The sequence below is a fragment of the Olea europaea genome, chromosome 15 (assembly GCF_002742605.1).
Source record: "Olea europaea var. sylvestris chromosome 15, O_europaea_v1, whole genome shotgun sequence".
Classification (NCBI taxonomy): Eukaryota; Viridiplantae; Streptophyta; class Magnoliopsida; order Lamiales; family Oleaceae; genus Olea; species Olea europaea.
In genome coordinates this window covers 23,455,493-23,477,572 of record NC_036251.1, presented here as the reverse complement: position 1 = coordinate 23,477,572, position 22,080 = coordinate 23,455,493, and the positions used below count along the sequence as shown (strand labels likewise).

The 22,080-nt window shown below is 33.5% G+C and overlaps 2 protein-coding genes and 1 pseudogene across 2 annotated transcripts in view; 1 reads left to right on the top strand and 2 right to left on the bottom strand.

The window, feature by feature from the left end:
• The first annotated feature begins 8,466 nt into the window (after positions 1-8,466).
• On the top strand, positions 8,467-13,481 carry LOC111410547 (annotated as a pseudogene).
• A 235-nt stretch (positions 13,482-13,716) lies between these two features.
• LOC111410546 (protein RER1B-like) lies at positions 13,717-16,533 on the bottom strand. The gene is made up of 4 exons (XM_023040952.1): positions 16,416-16,533; positions 15,648-16,023; positions 14,468-14,648; positions 13,717-14,109 (listed from the first exon to the last, which is right to left on the bottom strand). Exons 2-4 carry the CDS (start codon positions 15,998-16,000, stop codon positions 14,056-14,058), a joined length of 588 nt encoding a protein of 195 aa, XP_022896720.1. The 5' UTR covers positions 16,001-16,023; positions 16,416-16,533; the 3' UTR covers positions 13,717-14,055.
• Positions 16,534-20,000: 3,467 nt separating this feature from the next.
• Positions 20,001-22,080, bottom strand: part of LOC111411416 (protein FAR1-RELATED SEQUENCE 5-like) — a 4,133-nt gene continuing 2,053 nt past the window's right edge. Inside the window, exons 2-5 of the mRNA XM_023041951.1 lie at positions 20,950-22,062; positions 20,380-20,824; positions 20,159-20,287; positions 20,001-20,090 (exon numbers count right to left, since the gene is read on the bottom strand). Of these exons, the coding sequence (XP_022897719.1) occupies positions 20,001-20,090; positions 20,159-20,287; positions 20,380-20,824; positions 20,950-22,062 (1,777 nt within the window). The remainder of the gene's footprint in view (positions 20,091-20,158; positions 20,288-20,379; positions 20,825-20,949; positions 22,063-22,080) is intronic.

Below are 22,080 nucleotides of genomic sequence, written 5' to 3'. Positions count from 1 at the left end.
GAAATTTTAGTCAAATTTGATTAGAAATGCGCCAATGAACTAAATCCAGGGGAAATTTTAATCAAATTTGATTGGAAACGCTCCAATGAACCAAATCCATGTGAAATTTTAGTCAAATTTGATTGAAAACGCGTCAATGAACAAAATGCAGATGAGATTTTAGTCAAATTTGATTTGTAAACGCACTAACAAACAAAATCTTGGTAAAATTTTAGTCAAATTTGATTAGAAACTCGCCAATGAACCAAATTTAGGTGAAATTTTAGTCAAATTTGATTGTAAACTCGCCAACGAAAAACTCGCTTGAAATTTTAGTTAAATTTGAATCAAAATGTCCCAATGAACCAAAGTCATAGGAAATTTTAGTTAAATTTGATTGAAAACCTGCCAATGAACCAAACCCAAGTGAAAAATTCATCAAATTTGATTGGGAACGCGCCAATAAACAAAATCTAGGTGAAATTTATGTCAAATTTGATTGGAAATGCTTTAACGAACTAAATCCATGGGAAATTTTAATCAAATTTGATTGGAAACGCGCCAATGAATCAAACTCATGTGAAATTTTAGTCAAATTTGATTGAAAACGCGCCAATAAACAAAATGCAGATGAAATGTTAGTCAAATTCAATTGGAAACACACTAACGAACAAAATTATTGTGAAATTTTGGTCAAATTTGATTAGAAACACGCCAATTAACAAAATTTTGGTGAAATTTTAGTCAAATTTGATTGGAATCGCGCCAATGAACCAAAGCCATGTGAAATTTTACTTAAATTTGATGGAAAATGTGCCAGCGAACAAAATTCAGATGAAATTTTAGTCAAATTTAATTTGATACAAGCCCATTAACGAACCCAGGTGAAATTTAGTCAAATTAGATTGGAAACGCTTTAATGAACAAAACTCATGTGAAATTTTAGTCAAATTTGAACGAAAACGCACGGACGAAAAAATTCACATGAAAGTTTAGTCAAATTTGATTCGAAATGTGCCAATGAACCAAAATTATGTGAAATTTTAGTCAAATTTGATTGAAAACGGGCCAATGAACCAAATTCAGGTAAAATTTTAGCCAAATTAGATTGAAAAAGCGCCAATGAACAAAATTTAAATGAAATCTTAGTCAAATTTGATGTGAAACGCACTAACGAACAAATGCCTGATAAAATTTTAGTCAAATTTGATTAGAAACACGACAATGAACTAATCCGGGTGAAATTTTAGTTAAATTTTAATGGAAACACACCAATGAACTAAACCCATGGGAAATTTTAGTAAATTTTGATTGGAGACTCGCCAACGAACAAAATTCAGATAAAATTTTAGTCAAATTTTATTGGATACACGTCAATGAACGAAATCCATGCAAAATTTTAGTCAAATTTGATTTGAAATGCCCCAAGAAAAAAATCAGCATGAAATTTTAGTCAAATTTAATTTGATATAAGCCCATGAATAAAACACAGGTAAAATTTTAGTCAAATTTGATTAGAAACGCTCCAATGAATAAAACTCATGTGAAATTTTAGTCAAATTTGATTGGAAACGTGCCAACGAAAAAATACACTTGAAGGTTTAGTCATATTTGATTCGAAATGTCCAATGAACCAAAGTCGTGTGAAATTTTAGTCAAATTTGACTAAAAACGCGCCAGTGAACAAAATCCAGTTCAAATCTTAATCAAATTTGATGTGAAACGCACTAACGAACAAAATCTTAATGAAATTTTAGTCAAATTTGATTAAAAACATGTCAATGAACTAAATTCAGGTGAAATTTTAATCAAATTTAAACACGCCAATGAACTAAATCCCGCTGAAATTTTAATTAAATTTTATTGGAAACTTGCCAATGAAGCAAACCCATGGGAAATTTTAGAAAATTTTGATTGGAGATTCGCCAACGAACGAAATTCAGTTGAAATTTTCGCCAATTTTTATTTTATTCCAACCATGAAATGTAAAAGAACAAGATTGAAGAAAAACAAATAAAACGGTGCTTTTGTTAGGATTTTAACTTTCGTTTGGCGAATCCATGTCATAGCATTTTTGGGATGAATTTAAAGTTTTTCTTATTTATTTTAAATTTTCGATATGACATTTCTTGACATTCTGTTCGATTATGTTTTTAATTTGGTTGCATATTATTGGCTCGTATTCTTTGGCAAAAATCATTTGGCAAGTGCTTCCCTATATATGTTTGAGCTTCAAATTTTTTGTAATTTGAGTTTTAGATTGAGCTTGGTTTCATTACATATTATGATCAATATGTTGGTCCAAAAGGGTGAATGGAGCTAGATAAATGTTTGATGAAATGCTTAAGAGAGAGGAGGTGGCTACTGATTAAATGTTTGACTTTTAATTGATCAAAATGCAAGAAATTATTTTTCATTTTTTCTCCCTTCTTAACAATAAGATTTTTTTTTTAATTTCTTAGCATTGTAAATGGAAATTTGCATGTTAGTTTTAAGGATCCATATGAAGAGCTATTTGAATTTGGTCGATTTTATCTTCTTAAACATACTAGCCTTTTATGGTGCTTGTTTATAGATTGACTCGTCGAAAGAAATGAAATTGACATAGAGTAATGAAATGGGCTCAATAATAAGAGAGGGAATGAAATTGGTTCAACTATTAAAGCGAATGGCTTATAAAAAGAGAATGAATTCACTCATTTATGTAGACTACGACTTTCATGTCCTGTCTTCTTGTTTTGCTTCATGACTCTATTTTCCCTTTTCAGAATAAATGGACTAATTATGAAGTGATACATATTATACATTTGAAATTTCTTATGTCAGTGCAAAATAACTTTGAAGTCATTCTATAGCAAATTAAACCACTTTAATGTCTCTATTAGGAATATAATTGTGCAAATGAATATGAACTAAATTTGCATTACATTGGACTTGGATTTATTTATAACAAATGTTAGTGATTGATCTAAAAACAGTATGTGCAAATACGGTATGCTGTAATACTATATGTTATAGTTAAAATATTACTTATTATACGTATATGCTATAATACAATGTACAGCATAATACAATGAGAAATTATCATTGTACAAAAAAAATTTTGGTTATATTATAGCAATATGCATATTACTGCATATAGCTTACCGTATATACTATAATACAATTTGTGCGATCATGCAGCGATTCTTTATTTTTTTTAATTTAATCATGCAACTTAATATTTGTTTAGTTTGTTATTTTATTAGTTAAAAATATGCATTAAATCTAATAAAAAATATAATTACAAAAATAAGTTTAACTTCAATATAATACATAAAAAAAAACTCAAAAAAATAATCATTGCTAACAACAAAAGAATCTAAAAAACCGAAAAAGACAAAAATGAAAAAAGTAAAACTTGTGAAAAGAAGAAAATGAAAGCATGATGTCAAGAAATTTGGCATTATTGTTCGAATAGAAAATGCTTTATTGATACACAAAAGACTTTTGTAGTCACCAAGTTAAAAGTATAGATTTATTGTGTTGTGTTAAAAAAATTTTAAATAATCGCAATAAATCTTTTTATTAAGCTAATAAAATTACGATTTTTTATAATTTTTTTTTTACAAATAGCATAAAAAATCATTTTTATCTTCAACAAAAAAAACATATTTAAAATTTAGCAATTTCATAATCACCCCTTTTTTATTAAATTCCCGAAAATACAATTATAAAAAAGAAAATAATATTGAATTACAAAAATTGATATCTGCCAAATACGGTATCTAAAGACAATATGTGCAAATACGGTATATTGTAAATACGGTATGATGCAAATATGGTATGTTGTAAATACGGTATGCTATCTATATGGTATGATAGGTATAATGCAAGTACGGTATGTTGTAAATATTGTGCTGCATATAATGTATGATGCAAATACAATTTGTTATAAATATGGTATGCTACATATACAGTAAGTTGCAAATACAGTATGTTGCATATACAGTATGTAAAGTGTATATACGGTATGAATGAATTTGGTTTCGTCCACTACAATAAGTTTCAATACTGTACATACTGTCTAACGTATTTATAGCTTATCATATATGTTGTCTACCATATTTGCAACTTACCGTATATGCAATCTACCGTATTTGCAGACAATTTACCATATTTGCAGCTGACCGTATATGCTACCTACCATATTTGCAGCTTGTTGTATACCAATTTTTGCACTTACAAATACGAGAATGCAGAATACTATACATTCACTTACCAAATCGAATGTCAGAAAAAAATTTCAGATTTTTATTTTTTCAACATAAGCATAAAATAAATATTAAAATATATGAAGGACAAAATATATAACGCATATGAATATACAAATCGATTTATAATTTTGTGCTCAATCTTCAATTTTTTCAATATTGAATTACACAAAATTTAGAAATATAATCTTCACATTCGACTCAATCATATCGACACTATCAAAGAATACAGACAAAATAGTTTGTATAATCTCGTATATTTTTTATTCAAGCATAAAATATATAAGCATATTTTTTCTAAATAACACAATACTGTTGCAATTGTAAAAATAATTTGCAATCATTTTCTTATATCATGGAAATATTTCTAAATATTACTTTAAAAACTTTTCAAAAAACTAAAATTCATACGCTAATAAAAATACGATAAATACAAAATTCGTGCAACGCACGTAACAGTGACTAGTTATTATTATTATTATTTTGGATGGTTACGAATAGCTCTCTATGAATTAGCATTTTTTTTAATCATTTTGACCTTGATCTTGATCCAACATCGAGACATGGTATGCTTATTATACCTTTCAGCTCATTTTACCAATAATCAGTTCATGGAAAGGTTATTTTACCAATAATTGATCAAAATGCAAGAAATGATTTTTCTTTTTCTCCCTTCTTAACAATAGATTTTTTTTTTTAATTTCTTAGCATTGTAAATGACAATTTGCATGTTAGTTTTAAGGATCCATATGAAGAGCTATTTGAATTTGGTCGATTTTATCTTCTTAAACGTACTAGCCTTCTATGGTGCTTGTTTATAGATTGACTCATCGAGAGAAATGAAATTGACAGAAAGTAATGAAATGGGCTCAATAATAAGAGAGGGAATGAAATTGGTTCAACTATTAAAGTGAATGGCTTATAAAAAGAGAATTCACTCATTTATGCAGACTACGACTTTCATGTCCCGTCTTCTTGTTTTGCTTCATGACTCTATTTCCCCTTTTCAGAATAAATGGACTAATTATGAAGTGGTACATATTATACATTTGAAATTTCTTATATCGGTACAAAATAACTTTGAAGTCATTCTATAGCAAATTAAACCACTGCAATGTCTCTATTAGGAATATAATTGTGCAAATTAATATGAACTAAAACTATATTACATGGGACTTGGATTTATTTATAACAAATGTTGGTGATTGATCTAAAAACAGTATGTGCAAATACGGTATGCTGTAATACTATATGTTATAGTTAAAATACTACATATTATACGTATATGCTATAATACAATGTACAGCATAATATAATGAGAAATTATTGTTGTACAAAATTTTTTTTGGTTATATTATAGCAATATGCATATAGCTTACCGTATATGCTATAATACAATTTGTGCAGTCATGCAGTGATTCTTTTTTTTTTTTTTAATTTAATCATGAAACTTAATATTTGTTTAGTTTGTTATTTTATTCGTAAATAATATGCATTAAATCTAATAAAAAATATAATTACAAAAATAAGTTTAACTTCAATATAATACATAAAAAAAAACTCAAAGAAATAATCATTGCTAATAACAAAAGAATCTAAAAAAATGAAGAAGACAAAAACGAAAAACGTAAAACTTGTGAAAAGAAGAAAATGAAAGCATGATGTTAAAAAATTTGGCATTATTGTTCGAATAGAAAATGCTTTATTGATACACAAAAGACTTTTGTAGTCACCAAGTTAAAAGTATAGATTTATTGTGTTGCGTTAAAAAAATTTTAAATAATCGCAATAAATCTTTTTATTACATTAATAAAATTACAATAATTTTTTTTTTTTTTTACAAATAGCATAAAAAATCATTTTTTATCTTCAACAAAAAAAAACATATTTAAAATTTAGCAATTTCATAATCACCCCTTTTTTTATTAAATTCCCGAAAATATAATTATAAAAAAGAAAATAATATTGAATTACAAAAATCAATATCTGCCAAATACGGTATCTAAAGACAATATGTGCAAATACGGTATGATATAAATATGGTATGTTGTAAATACGGGATGCTATCTATATGGTATGATACAAATACGGTATATTGTAAATAGGTATAATGCAAATACGGTATGCTGTAAATATGGTGTGCTGCATATACGGTATGATGCAAATACAGTATGTTATAAATACGGTATGCTACATATAAGGTAAGTTGCAAATACAGTATGCGTAAATACAATATGTTGCATATACGGTATGTAAAGTGTATATACGGTATGAATGAATTTGGTTTCGTCCACTACAATAAATTTCAATATCATATATGCTGTCTAACGTATTTATAGCTTACCATATATGATGTCTACCATATTTGCAGCTTACCGTATATGCAGCCTACCGTGTTTGCAGACAATTTACCATATTTGCAGCTGACCATATATGCTACCTACCGTATTTGCAGCTTGTCGTATACCAGTTTTTGCACTTAAAAATATCGAGAATGCAAAATACTATACATTCACTTACCAAATCGAATGTCAGAAAAAAATTTCAAATTTTTATTTTTTTCAACATAATCATAAAATAAATATTAAAATATATGAAGGACAAAATATAAAACGCATATGAATTTCCAAGTCGATTTATAATTTTGTGCTCAATCTTCAATTTTTCCAATATTGAATTACACAAAATTTAGAAATATAATTTTCACATTCAACTCAATCATATCGACACTATCAAAGAATACAGACAAAATAGTTTGTATAATCTCGTATATTTCTTATTCAAGCATGAAATATATAAGTATATTTTTTCTAAATAACACAATACTGTTGCAATTGTAAAAATAATTTGCAATCATTTTCTTATATCATGGAAATATTTCTAGATATTACTTCAAAAACTTTTCAAAAAACTAAAATTTATACACTAATAAAAATACGATAAATACAAAATTCGTGCGACATACGTGACAGTGACTAGTTATTATTATTATTTTGGGTGGTTACGAATAGCTCTCTATGAATTAGCAATTTTTTAAACATTTTGACCTTGATCTTGATCCAACATCGAGACATGGTATGCTTATTATACCTTTCAGCTCATTTTACCAATAACCAGTTCATGGAAAGGTTAGAATATTGTATGAGGGAGTTTAACTAATGCACTCACAAATAATAATCATTAGGTACTCACTAGTGATCGACGTATATAATAGTTACGATTATTGGAGAATTCAAGATTATAATAGCTGATAAAATATGTTAAAAAGAAACGACATTAATTTGAACAAGAAAGTTAGTAATAGTATTACAGTATTACTTCCGTTTCACGGTAAGAATTAAGAAGATACTAATCATACGCTTTAAATTTTAATTGTGTCATTTACAAGCTAATGACTTGATTCATCTTCCTCATTTAGATCCATTTGATCAGAATATATAACTAATAAACAGTAATGTTTGACCATTAATTTGTTATTAATTAAACAAAAATATAATTAAAAAACCATCCACTTCTGCAAGATAATGGTTAAGCAACTTCTTGAATATAAGTTAAGGTAGGTGGCTAGGAATGAAGAGCCGTCATCAACTTGAGTAATTTTCACTCTTTGCGTTCCAACAACCACGAAAATGCTTTCATAAAATATTAAACGCGGCTCATGAATTTGCCGTTCTTCATTTAACTGGAAACCCATTAACTTGTTTTAAAAGACTTAGATTTCGTTTGACAAGACTTCTACTCATGGAAGAGTTCTTGTAGAAGTTACTTTACATTATCTTATAATCAAACAAAACACTTTAGAAAATTATCTAAACGTGTCAAAAGCAACTTTTCAAACTCAAAAGAACTTTTGATTTTTCAAAAGACATGCCAATTGAATCCTTTTCAAAAAAGAGACTGGCAAAGTTTAAGAATATCAACGCACGAGATTGAGTATTGCACATTTTCAAAGCAATCATTTATTTACGAGTTTGTCTACATAGACACTGGGTTTACAACCCCCTCAAAAGAGGGAGGCCCATAACCCTCTCGTGAGGAAGTCTATGCATTGGGGTGTCAACCTTAATGTACAAATAGAAAAACCCTTGTGTTGTGGGGCAAGTGCTGATACATTCCTACGTGTAGTTCACCAACTTAGATTAAATCATAAGTAATCAGCCACCAATTTCGTTGACCATGTCTCCGGAATCCGGATACCCTTCTATGGTAAGCCCACAACCTTAAGAAACTCAAATAATCCAATTACTTGTCACACCCTTTCTTCATAAGTTCAGAAACTCATTTTTCTAATTAAGAATTAAGAATTCGTTCCATAGACGCTTTTAATTGCTCTGTTGGGACGATCAAGTCGACCTATGGTCTTCTGCATCCGCGTGACATTGCTCAGTAAGCCTCTCACCCATTGTAAAAAATTTCTCACTGTTGCCTCCCGTGAAAGTATGGCCAGTGTCTCAGCTCCAGTGTGAGAATTAGACCCAAAAAATGCACATAGGCCTAAATCATTGAAAATTTATGGTTGTGCTATGCTAATGGTGAAAGTTTTTTGCTGTTTAATCATGACAAATTCAAGCAGTACTGGTCATCGAGACATGTCCACTGCCATTTATTATTAGGATTGATCAGTCTGGCAAAGGAGACTTCACAAAAATACAGGATGCTATTGATTCCGTTCCATTGAGCAATTCGGAGTTAGTTTTTATCTGGGTCAAGCCTGGAACATACAGGTTTGTTCTAAATTTCTTACACTAAAGAGATTTATACCCTACACTCAATAGTCATAGTAATGGTGCAAGAAACCCGTTTTTCTTTTTTTCTTTTTTTTGCCCTTTTCTTGGTGAGAAGACCAGTCAAACTTAAACAATATTGTCAAATTTGGTCTTCTAAGGACCGCCCGTGTTTTGGTTTCAAGTGGAATAGGGTTTCCATTGGAAGTAGTCTGGCGGTGGAGAGATGTACTTTTTGATTATCCATCCAATACTATCTAATTTTTCGTATCAAACATATCATTAGCTCTTTTTTTTCTTATTTCTTTTTTATTTGAAATAATTGTTATGTTGGAATTGGTTAAGCATAAAAATAGGAAAATTGACTTTAGTGTCAATTGTAGCCAAATATTCCGACTTGATCCGATGGTCAAATTACAAATTAAATAGACCAACTTGTACTTCTCATCAAGTAGATCGTCGTGGCATATTTGAAGTCTCAAAACCAATTCCAAATGAATAAGAAATTGAGGTCCAAAATTGGAATAAAATTAGAGAAAAATTGGCCTAAAATTTTGCCTAACTCTGTCGTTCGCCTATCGTTTGAGTGACAAGTGGGCGAAAGAAATTTTGTAAATATTTTGACGTTAGCGCTCGAGCGAGAAGCCGAAAACAGATTAGCAACAAGTGATGCTTCTGTTCAGAAAGTTGCGATATTTGATATGCAATACTTCACTCACAACTCCTCATCCTCTATAAATAAAACCTTTGAAACCTCCATTTTCTCATCCCAATAATATGCAATCAGTGCCGCTTCATGGGGTCTGAGGCGAACTTCGAAATTTGGGCTCTAGGCCCTAAGTCGTAGCAAACAATCTATTTTTAAAAAAAAATAAAATTAAAAATTAAAAGTTTACGGAATTAAATTTGTTAACTTAAATCAACAATAAAACAACAAATAAATTTTTTGGTGTTCCTTCCTTCTCTTCTCATTAAAGTATTTATTCGTTTATCAAATCTGACTTCAAATTAATGTTTCTACTCTTTTTTATCTCTCTCTCTCTCTCTCTCTCTCTCTCTCTCTCTTTTTCTTTTTTTAAGCTCCAGATCCAGATTTAGGAGCCATGGTATTTGAGTCAAATCACTTGTCAGCTAACAATTACTGAAAAAGTGAAAAAAGCAAAGGCAAAAAATAAGTTGTAGGGATCCCAAAGCAGTCCATAAATAATATCCCAGCAAAGGCCATAGAACAAAGGCAAAATGAAAATGATAAAATCTTTATTTTCTTAACTCCCAATTTCTATTTTTATTACTTGGGATTGGGACTAAACCTTGCCACCCCCTTTTTTTGGAATAACCTCACTATTAATCATTTCCATGTAAGAAATAAAAACCTTGGAGACTGCAACATCCTCTTCTTTAAGTGCCACTCCACCACTTTTCTGTGAACAAACAATATCTTGTGGAGTGACATCCTTAAAATTGTCTAATTGCTCCTCTTAAATAGCATACTCATTACAAAACTAATATAAATCTCTTCGACGAATACGAAGGATCAAGTCCCTGATTCCTTAATTCTAGGTCTGGAGCTGTCTCAATAGTTTGGATTATTGTGTCATCTAACTTCCAATATTGTGAAGGATCATGTATATGAGATGCTATCTCTAGATAATTATTTGCTTTCAATAAGGTATCTACAACCAATAACTCGATTGCCTTTCGAACTAGCAAGTATCACTTCCTTTACTCTTTTTATAGCCTCGGATTCCATTTCAATATGATGCACATCCACAATATGATCCACCACGTCTACAGGCATTTGCTCATGAGACCATTCTAATCCCTTGTGAATCATAGGAAGAAACTCATGTTCAAACAAGTGGCTAAAAGCTCCAAGGCCTATATCATGCAAAAGTCCAGCAAGTTTTCCTTTGTCTTTATGGATTCAATCATAACCAAAGGCTCTGTCCAATTACACTCAAAACAAATACCCTTCTTCTCCCATTTATATTCAGCTAAAAGCAAAATTAAAACCTTCTTGAAACCATTCGTAACTTTTTAAGCAATTGAATTGCTTGTATAAAATTAAGCCAGTGAGCCCTATTCAACTTTGAAATGAAATAAAAACCTTTCACACTCTCTTCTTCTGTTGTAGAGCTTTGCCATCAAAATAGTCCATTATTTTTTCTCCAAATTACATTCGAATATTTGATTAAAAGCTAGGAAAATCAAAAATGCCTTCAGAAGATTCAAAATTTCAAAATCAGTGAAAAAAGAGGAATTTATAGATGAAGTTGAAGAATAGAGCATAGCAGCATATTTTGAAAACCGCAAGAAGAAATCAGCCAATAACATTATAACAGCAATTACACCCCCAAAATCCTAAAATTAAGGGAAGAAAAAAAAATTGAAATACTATATTATGTGCAGGAAAGTGAAAGAAAGAAGAAAAATAAATTTAGATTTTAGACATAACCTAAACAAAAAGGAGCGGTGAATTGAGAGGTGGATTGTTGACGGTGAATCGGTGAGGACGGCCACCACATTAGCTCCGACCACCACCGCTGAACATGTAGGTTTTGCCATTGATTTCTCGGAGTCTGGAGGTCTTTTCTTTTGAACGCATGGGCATAGTGGGTCTTTTCAAATAAGAAAAAAATAAAAAAATAAAAGTGAAAAGTGAAAAAATGAGCCCACTAAAATTCTGGGCCTGAAGCGAAGGCTTCTTGGGCCTCCCATCAGGTCCAGCTCTGTATGCAATCATAGCATAACATTCTCTCCTCTTCTCTATCAAAATTTCTATATAAACTTCGCATAAAATTTGGTTTTCTTCATTAATTCATAAAAAGGAGTACAAAATCCCTTTCTGGTTCTCTGATATTGTGTTTTGGAGTGCTATTAACATAAGAGGATAGTCGTTGCATCTTAAAAGTTGATTGCCATCATTCGTAGGCACTTTTGCGGGGCAAAATCGACTTGAGGACAAAGAGTTCTACTCTTACCTCGACTTTGCATCCATTTCATTTGGTGTTATTTGGTGAAATATTTTTAACTTGTTTCCTTGCCGTTATTCTGTACAAACTTCGATAAGGTTGGTAAGTTTAATTTTGATTTTTAAAGTCATCACTCTATTAATTTTCCAACATGTTATACTCAAGCAGAGAAATTATTGTTGTGCCTTCTGAGAAGCCCTGCATTACACCGAGTGGAACTCAAGCCTCGACCACTGTTATAACATGGATTCATGGATCGATGATGGAGATATGCTTTCTCACTCTCCAGCAGTCAAAATATCAGCTTCCGATTTTGTTGGACGATATTTAACATTTCAGGTACTCCAAAATATGTCAAAAAGTATATTGGTGATTGCCAAATAATTTCATAATCCGATCGATGATGGATTATTTACAGAATAAATATGGAAAAAGTGGCAAACGTGTTGCATTGAGGGTTACTGGAGATAGGGTTGCATTCTATGGTTGCAGAATCATCTCCTATCAAGATACTCTACTAGATGATCCGGTCGACACTGCTACAAAAATTGTTACATTAAAGGAGCTACTGATTTCACATTTGGAAATGCAGCCTCTCTTTTCGAAGTAAGTTATCAAATAAACATAGGACTCGTTTGGTAAGAATTTTGGCTTTTAGTCGTTTCTTAGTTCCGAGACTAAAAAACTGCGTCCTGAACATGTTTAGAAAAAATTTTGACAGTGCTTTCTTGTTAGTAATCTAAGGTAGCTTTTTTAGAAAACTCTTCTATAAGAAATAGAAACAGAAATAGAAGCTCAATCAAATGGATCCTTAATCATGTTCAATTTAATGTATCAAACATATGTTAAAGTGATATTTGATTTTTAAAAGTGTGTATGGACAGAGGTGCCATCTTCATTCAATTTCGGGCGGAAAAGGAGCCATCACTGCACAAAGGAGAGAGTTTCCGACTGAGAATACTGGCTTTGTGTTCTTAGGTTGTAAAATAACTGGAAACGGAAATGGAGGCGCTCTACTCGGAAGACCATGGGGTTCCTATTCGAGGTCGTGTTTGCCCTGTCATACATGTCCAGTGTTGTACAGTCGGAAGGATGGAACGTTTGGGGAGACCAAAACAAGGGAAGGTACATATCATGATTTATTTAATTTTACTTTTTTTTTTTTTACTAACGGAACTTGCTTTTCTACTCTGGTATTACGTGACAGTTCAGTATTATTACATGGCGAATACAAGTGTTAAGGTCCGGGGGCTAATAGAGTGAAAAGGGTAAATTGGTCATACAGTTTATCAAATGAAGAGGCTGTTTCTATTCCTGAGTAAGAACATGATTGGAGGAAGAGGTTTGCTAAGACCTGCACCAACTCGTTTTAGAAGGGGCTCAATATCTGAATCTTTATTTCGGAAAAATTGAAATAATTCTCTTTTATCATTTGTTATTTTTTATTGCGGGTTGGACGTTCTTTAGTTGTGTATATATCTTCCATAAGAGTATAAATCTATGACTTCAGAAAACATTGTATAATATGTTTATAGCCTCGAATTACTTCTCTCTTTGCGATCCTCTCATTTTTGGACCATCTCTTGACCCTAACTGATTATCCCTGAGTTTGAGTATTATTTGTCCATGTCTGATTTAACTTAAATTGTAGATTAATATTCAAATCAAAGTCAACAATTAATTCTGACAATATATACAATAGAATTAACAATTTTAATCAAATTTTCAACCATACATTTCATTTACTTTTATCAAAATCGACTAGAATTTTGATTCGTAGCTACACCAGACAAGAACTGTGCCTTTACTTTATCTCTCATATGTTGCCAAACACAGAACAAATTCCCGCTTTAAGGCAGAGAACATGTATCACTAATTAGTGGTCCCACAAAAGAATCATTTACTACACAAGATTAACGTTAATGAACAAACATAATCAACTAACGGCGCACAATTGAACTATAATTCTTCTAACTCTGTATTCAGGTCCATTCTAAACTTGAAACATAAATACAAATCTCATTAACTAAAATCTGCAAAGCAACTGCTGATTTCTCGTTCGGCCCCCTCCTATGACTCCCATCAACTAAATTTCTCTGCATTCAATTTAGTTTAACCAGGAGAACTTCAGTCTGCTCGGGAGCTGCTGGTGCTAGCAGAAGCTTTTTTCCCACTGTACTTCTGTTACAATGCAAAAAATAACCATTTAAACTTAAAAACGAGCGCATGGTTTGAAGCATTAATTGGTACTCATAACCACTCCAGCTTATCCAGTCTTCGGTTGCACTTCATGAAATCTAGATTACAAGTCTACCCAAATTTCCAGCAACTCCACAACCCAAACGAGACCTTAAGAAACTCTTAAAGCAGTCTTAACTAGTAAGCCTGAACAACAGGCTACAAGAAGTTTATATCAAATAAGTATGGGGTCAACTATATATAAATCCTTTTCCATTCAGTTTGGTTCATTTCTGGCTCAAGTACTAATAAAGCTACACTAACAATCATAAAAAGGTTAGCAATATTTAAAGGAGCTCACCTGCTTTCCAATACTGAATGGGATGTATCTGTACTTGATCATATGCATAATTTGCCGCTTCATTGTAAGTACAAAAAGAACAATCCAATAGCACAACAATATGGGCCAAAAGACGGGGACATCAAAAGCCGAAAAGAAGGTCATAAACAATGCTACACAGAAGGCCTTGGTGATGGCATACCTGAACCATATAAATAAGAAACATTATGACTATCAGGCATCACTCTGTGGGATTTTCCTTAAATTGTATATAAGGATATTAGGCCTCCGTTTGGTAGCAATTTTTTACCCCAAAAAATCAATTTTTGGACCATTATTTCACTATTCAAGGCGTCATTTTTGAGTTCTTCACTCACAAGTGGGACCTACTTTTCTCTCTAACGGTCAAAAAATTAATTCTCATAATCACTACCGAACAGACCCTAGATATTAACATGAGTATACAGTAAACAACAACATAATACAGCAAGTTTACAGATTCAGTGTGGTGAAAGCAAAAAAAAAAAAAAAATACCGAAACGCTGTACAGCAGTAGCCAGTAACTAAATTTTTTTAATAACGAGCACTTAATAATAATTTCACATAATATATGGGAGGTGTGGAGATATCTAGCCTGGAAAACGAAAAGGACCCAGAAACTCAATCCAGATCCAGATATTGGACATTACTAGAGCAGAAGATGCAATTAGCAGGTGCTCTATAAAGCCATTTCAAAAGTATAGAAATAGAATATGCCATGTTTAAAGGAAAGCATTATTTGCAATGTCAACAATAGATTTTCAAGAAATGTTTTAGAAAGACCCAGGAAAGAAATATTACATTTAAAAAAATGAGGGGAAAAAAAAAAAAGTTGAAAGCTTCCGTTCATAATTTGACTATTGACAAAACAACCGCTCATAAGACATTGACTTCAGAGACGATTTACCACAATGCAAAGACAATGGACATAATAAATCAAATAAGAGTAAATACTGAGATTTTCCCTAGTTGAGCGAGGAAATGCCCTATTGTGGCTGCACTCCATTGCCATCTCAAAAAACTTAAATTTACAAATGAGTAGAAGTAAAGCAAAAGTCACAAGCATACCACAATAACTGCAGGAAATTAATATCAGACTAGAGTCAAACCTCATGGTGACAGAATATTAGAAAAACAATCTAAACGATGCTATAAATCATACCAGAATTTAAACTCTGGGAGGCGGCGAATGAAAGGTTTGAATTCATCTGAACCCTTAGTGGGCAACATAGGTCCATCCGAAGGTTCAAGCTCAGGGTCAACAAGAGGGGACAAAAAGCCAATGAGCAAATTCAGGATATAGATCCCCAGTCCATACACAATAATGTAAAACCCTTGAGCATAGTAGATCCGCAGGGCGAAAACAAATAATAAAATGGCAGTACCAATCCACCGATATAGAGCATGTGGGGTAGATTTATCTAAATAGTACTGGAAAAGCTTTGACACTTCATGTCTACGTTGGTTCAGTGCTGCAGCTGCTGCTGAGGAACCATCCCCTCCAACACCCTCCATTAAAATCAATCAACTTCAAAATCCTACAACCATAATTAAAAAAAAAAAAAAACACTTGAATCAGATGAATCGCCCAGCGTTTCACAAAGAAGAAAACCTATACATTCAAACTTGGCACGAAAGTGCAGACTAAGAAATGAAGTAGCCGGGAATCTTGAAACTATTTAGCCTTTCAAGTGATAATGAGGATAATGAACCAGTTTTTTCCATAATACACAAACATAGGGACTCAATTTCTAAAGCAAAGGAAATCCTAAAACTAAATTGAACGGCGATCAGAAGCAGATCTGATAACGGCCGATCCCAAATTAAAAAAACATAATCACCATATGAAATTAATTGCAATATAGTCCTGCATTGAGGTGAATAATATCTATAAATATCTAACGAAGAAAATCGCGGAAAATAGGTTTACCTTCAGCGAAAATGTAGCAGGAGAGGAGAATGAATTTTCGGGGATTTTGGGGACGAAAACAGGTATGGGTCTGTTTGGGAGGCGGCGTTGAAATGTCGCCGATTTGACTGAAATTATTTCACAAAACAAACAGGTGCATTAGGGAAATATAAAAATGGGTTTAATTTCACTTCTGGTCACTCTAATTTGACTGGAGCTGCATGGGGCTCACTCATCTTCAATTTGATGCAATCAGATCATCTACTAAAAATCTGATTTTTAATCTTACCCCAGAGGGGCCATATTTATTATGTGGGGGGAATATTTTAATGCTACAAGGTGATTTGCACATGGATCCCTATGGGCGGATTGAGGGGAAGTCCCCTCAACCCAAACTTCTTCTTCTTCTTTTTTTTTTTTTTTTCCCTTCCTTTTGTAGTAAAAAAAAATTAAGTAAAAACAAACTTTTATGTGTAATTTAGCTTGTGTTTCATAGCTATTTTCAATTGATGTTTAGAAGAATTTTGCCGATTATTGCTGAAGGAGACGGCCGTATTTATTGACCAACAAGGAGCTAAATTACTAGTTGCCCCTTGGAGAATGCTACTTGTACAATGTGGACTTACAATGCGAGGTGGAAAGGGTAAAAATGGAAAGGAGCATCAGAAAGAAACACGTTATATTAAAAACACACGCTATTAGAAAGAAACACGCTATTAGAAACACAGGGAGATATTAAATTTAAACTCTTACTTCTTTTAACTCTTATAGGAAACGAAATAGATGCCGGATGAAAAACCCCTCTAAAAATTTCCCCAAATGTCATGAACGGCTACTGTATATAACTTTCTAGTGAATCAGCTGAGGGTTTCCGACGCCACACTAGAAGAAAAAGCCCTCTCTCAAATTTTCCCCAATTGTCGTGAACGGCAGCAGCAATTTTGTGGTTTGAAGTATCAATTCGACGAAAATATTAAGGAAAGGGGCTTTACAGGAAGGTACGTTTTTTGAACAACTTTATGGTGCCGTTTGATGTACTACACACTAGCATTCAACACGAATTTTGCTATTGTTCTTGTTGAAGATTATCTGGGTCAGTTAAACATTTGGGAAATTTTCCTGTTTTCGATGAGTTTGGCGTTCAGGCTTCCTTTCGAAACTATGTTTTTTTTATACAAGTGGTTCTTGAAGAATTGTTCCTGCTATTGTAGAAATTTTGTTGTTAGTGTGATAAGTGAATGTCGTGGATTGTTGATATTATTATTGTATCCCAAAATATCTATAGCTGAGACTTCATTCATGTTCCAAAGTGCATAAAGTTTGTAGTTTTGTCCAAACTGGTTTCTGGGCTCGAAATGCGGCATAGCTGCGACTTCATTCATGTTCAAAAGTGTATAAATGCTCGAACATGTAATGCTGAGAGTTGATTAATGTAAAGAAAAACTTTATGTATCGTATAACTTTATCTTTTTGGTGCTTGATTCCCATTGTAGAATGCCAAGAAAGAACTCCGGAGTATGTCACAGCTGTAGGAGTAAAGCCCACTTTTTTGTCTAATGCCCGATAAAAGTCCGATGTCCAACGTGTAACCAAGGTTTTCAGAAGTGGTTTGAGGTAGAACGGGCTACAGCCAACAAAGGCAAATTCTTCAAATGTTGCAGTCTTAAATGTGGTTTCTGGGAGTGGTGCAAAGAAGGGGAATCAAGCGGCAAAGCCAAGGACGTTGGTGTTATGTTTCCGAAACCGGATCCGATAGATTCAGTTGATGATATGTCCCGCATGTTTCAGTCGCAAGTTCGGCTAAACGATGAACAAGAACTCCACATTTTTGTGAATGTGACGATCCGAACGGGAAATTCAAACACTGAGTGGAACACCAAGGGCAAGGGGCCGGCTTGATTGGCGGTGCATTTGTGTTTAGTTATATCGAATCTTTTGTTTGTGTTAGCAGTGTTAGCTTTAGCAGAGTCAATGTTAGGTTGTTGGTTTTATTGTTATCTCCTCCAATCCAGTAGATGCAGAGGAGAAGAGGTTTTTAGCATGCAACAGAACTATGTACTTTAAACTTTGGAGATGTAATATATTTTCCTTTTTTCTGGTGTTAATTCCACACATTATTGCTTTGAGATTATTTCTGGTTCTGGTTCTGCTTCAATCTTGTTGCTTATTTCTAGTTCAATCTCCTTCACCTAGAGATTACACGGCCATTTCTAGTTCAATCTCTGAAGAATTAGATTGGATCTCATGCTCAATACTTGTACCTCGTCTCAATTCACAATGTCGATCAACGTATGGCTTGCCAAATGGTTGTTGAACCTTATATTTGTCCTGAAACTGTAAACTCTTATCTGCTGACGGCAATAGAGCCTCCGCTTTGACAACTTCTGAGATTTGTAGTCGCATTGAACTCCTCTTCTCTAAACTGTGGCCCATGTCCATAGCTGTTTTCTACACATTCAGGACCTAAATTTATGATAGATAACATGGCATTACATCTCCACTCATTTTTTAATGTCTGATTTTCTTCCTGCAGATCAATTTAACAAGGTAATCAGTAATTAAAATTTCAAAACTTTTAAGTTGTTTGCAAAGCTAATTAGCTAATAACACATCTATAGAACCTAGTCGACCCAAAATACCAATGAAAAACATACTGCTGCTTCACAATTAGGACCAGTTGACTAGATTTTGATCATTTACATGCAAGTTACACATTTACATACCAAAATATGAAAGCCCCAGGAGAAATTTCCGGAGGATGTTCTTATTTTTTTAATTTACAAACAGGTATTGCATAAGAATCAAAGGGCAAACCACGAAAGAATAAACGTATTAGCAAAGCTTCCAGCAACAGATCGAATATAGATTACAATTGAAAGAGAGATTTCCATTGAACACTCCAAGAATCAGATAAAACCAAAATCTTGAATTCTAATATTTCTCCAAGATTATAAATCAAGCGGTCAGGATTTGCACCCGAACCAATTGACCTAGAATATACAAAATCCATATATTTCTAACATGCAATACTTATAGATAGGATGAGCCATGCTATTATCACTTTGTTTCATAAACCATAGCATTTAAACAGCAGTATCACCAGAGTATACCGAGGACAGAAAAACAGATAAATAAACCATAATTCTAACATTAGAATTGACCTAGAATTCGAATATGAAGCAAAATGTTTTTCATCAAATTCTTTACAGAATTCGAATATGAAGATGGAAATTCTGTCATCAAATTTAAAACTTTTGTCTCCCAACTGATCAGCAAAAGACCTTCAATTTCCATCTTCAAACAATCATGGCTCGAAGCATTTACCCTTGCATCTTCATCTTTGTAGTTATAACTGTCACCAGTTATACAGAATGCCTCCTCATCTGCCGGGAATGCCAACAATTCCATCGACCCCGGGTGATTCACATCTGCCCCAATGAACATAACATAACAAAATGCATGACCTACTCATTGCCACCTTGATGCCATTCCTCTGGATAGTAGTAAGGATGTGCATGACCTACTATAAAAGAGGACATCAATGTAAGAACAAATTATGGATTAAAAAAAGGAAAAAAGAAACGTGGTTTAATATAAATGCGTACCTTAAGAATTGAATGTTGGATGGGTCGAGGACGGATGGATCGGTGTGGAACTCGATAATTGTTGTGGAAACACTTGGCTATCATGGTCACCCTACATCAAAATAGGAAAGCGCAAATGACACAACAAACCTACGAACGGGATAAATTAAAGTTACTTACCAACAAGAGCTGCGAGTAGGAGAACGGAATGGACATTGACGAATCATGTTGTTGATGAGCTTGAATGGACGATGCACCATCTGGTGGATAAGTACGCCTAGCAGTTGGTCTTTTGCCTTTCGATGGAGCCTGCACGTACAATCGAAAGAATGAGATATAAATGTTAGGAGATATATATGTTAGGAATCCGTTTCACTTCAGAAGGTAACACGCGAACTTACCGTTGCCTTCTTTGACGTTGACTTTAACGGGCCCTTTCTCCGAACTCTTTTAGGTGCACCCTTCTTGTTCACCGCGTTAGGGTCCAGTACTGTGCAACTTACATTCTTTTGCGAACCTATGTTGTTCGATGACACTTGAGTAGTACGTTGCAGTACAACATTGCTTCCGCTAATTGACCTCGAACTCATGAGTTCCTTCTCTTGAACTCCTATCCATTCCATAATCGCATGAGTCCGACCTTCGTCTTCTGCAGCTAGATCGGCAATGGTAGCGAAAGCCTGACACATTCTATCATAACGCAACTGTCCGGGAGTGCTAACCAATCCACTATAGCTAACAGCGACCCTGATGTGTGCTCTACTAACATCTCTCCTCCATCTTCGAAGTACATACCTGTCTGGGAGTACACGAACGTCATTACGGATGAGTACTGCGATTGCATGCCTGCAAAGAATTCCTCGAAACTCAAACAAGTGACAAGTGCAGACAATGTCACAGTTCTTCCTATTAAATAACACTACGAATCTTTTTCTCTTTCGTCGATCCCCGCATAGCACATCGTCGCATACCTCGTAGGTCGACCCTGAATAAACATCCGTCGTAAATATGATGTCACAATATACCTTCCCTGCGAACTCTGTTGCACTTCCCTAAATTTTGAAATTGTGTATACTGCCTGAAATTGCTGCTCAATTTCATACGTCGTTGCACACGGAACCATTTGCGAAAATGACTTGAAATCAGCCTGGAACTCCTTCTCCACCTTGTTCCGTAGTGTACGTTCATACTGTTCCACAAATTGCTTCAGCGATCTTTTCGAGTGCACATATCCATCGAAAAAGGCATTCATACTCTTAGATCGTTGTGTTGATGACATTCCGGCCCAGAACGATATTTTTAGAAAGCAAGGAACCCATCGACCTCTATTTTCGTAAAGACCTGACAACCATTCACTGTCTTCCAACTCATATTTATCTATCATTATTTTCCAACCGGCCTCGAATTCTTCGACATTCTGTGAATCATACACCAATACGTGTATAGTCGAACATATAGATCCCTTGTCCACATGGTAACCAAACTTCTCTGGCAATTTCTTTAGAATGTGCCATAAACACCATCTGTGCTTCGTATCAGGGAAAACTATTTGTATTGCATTTTGCGTGGCCCTGTCTTGATCGGTTATTATTCCATGTGGCGCTTGACTGTGCATGCACTTAAGCCATGTCATAAATAGCCAAACAAAAGTATCTGTGTTCTCATTTGATAACAAACCACAACCAAAAAGCGTTGATTGTCCGTGGTGATTTACGTCAACAAATGGGGCAAACGGCATATCATATTTATTAGTGAGGTATGTTGTATCAAACGTCACAATGTCCCTGAACTCCTTATATGCTTGACGACATCGATTGTCTGCCCAAAAAACATTTCTCAGCCTTGAATCTTCGTCCAGATCAATGCTAAAGTAAAATCCCGAGCACTCTGCTTGCATTTCTGAAAAGTAAGACTGTATTGCTGCTGCATCTCCCTCCCCAAGTTTTAACCGCCTCACTTTTTCAATATAGTTGCTACAGTCCTTTTCCACACAACTAAGATTCTCATAACCTCCTGCTTCAACAACTGCAGAGTTGAAGCTTTTGTGCAACGGAATCCCTGCCAGGTCATTCACTTCAATCTTCCTTTTCACATGTGCACTT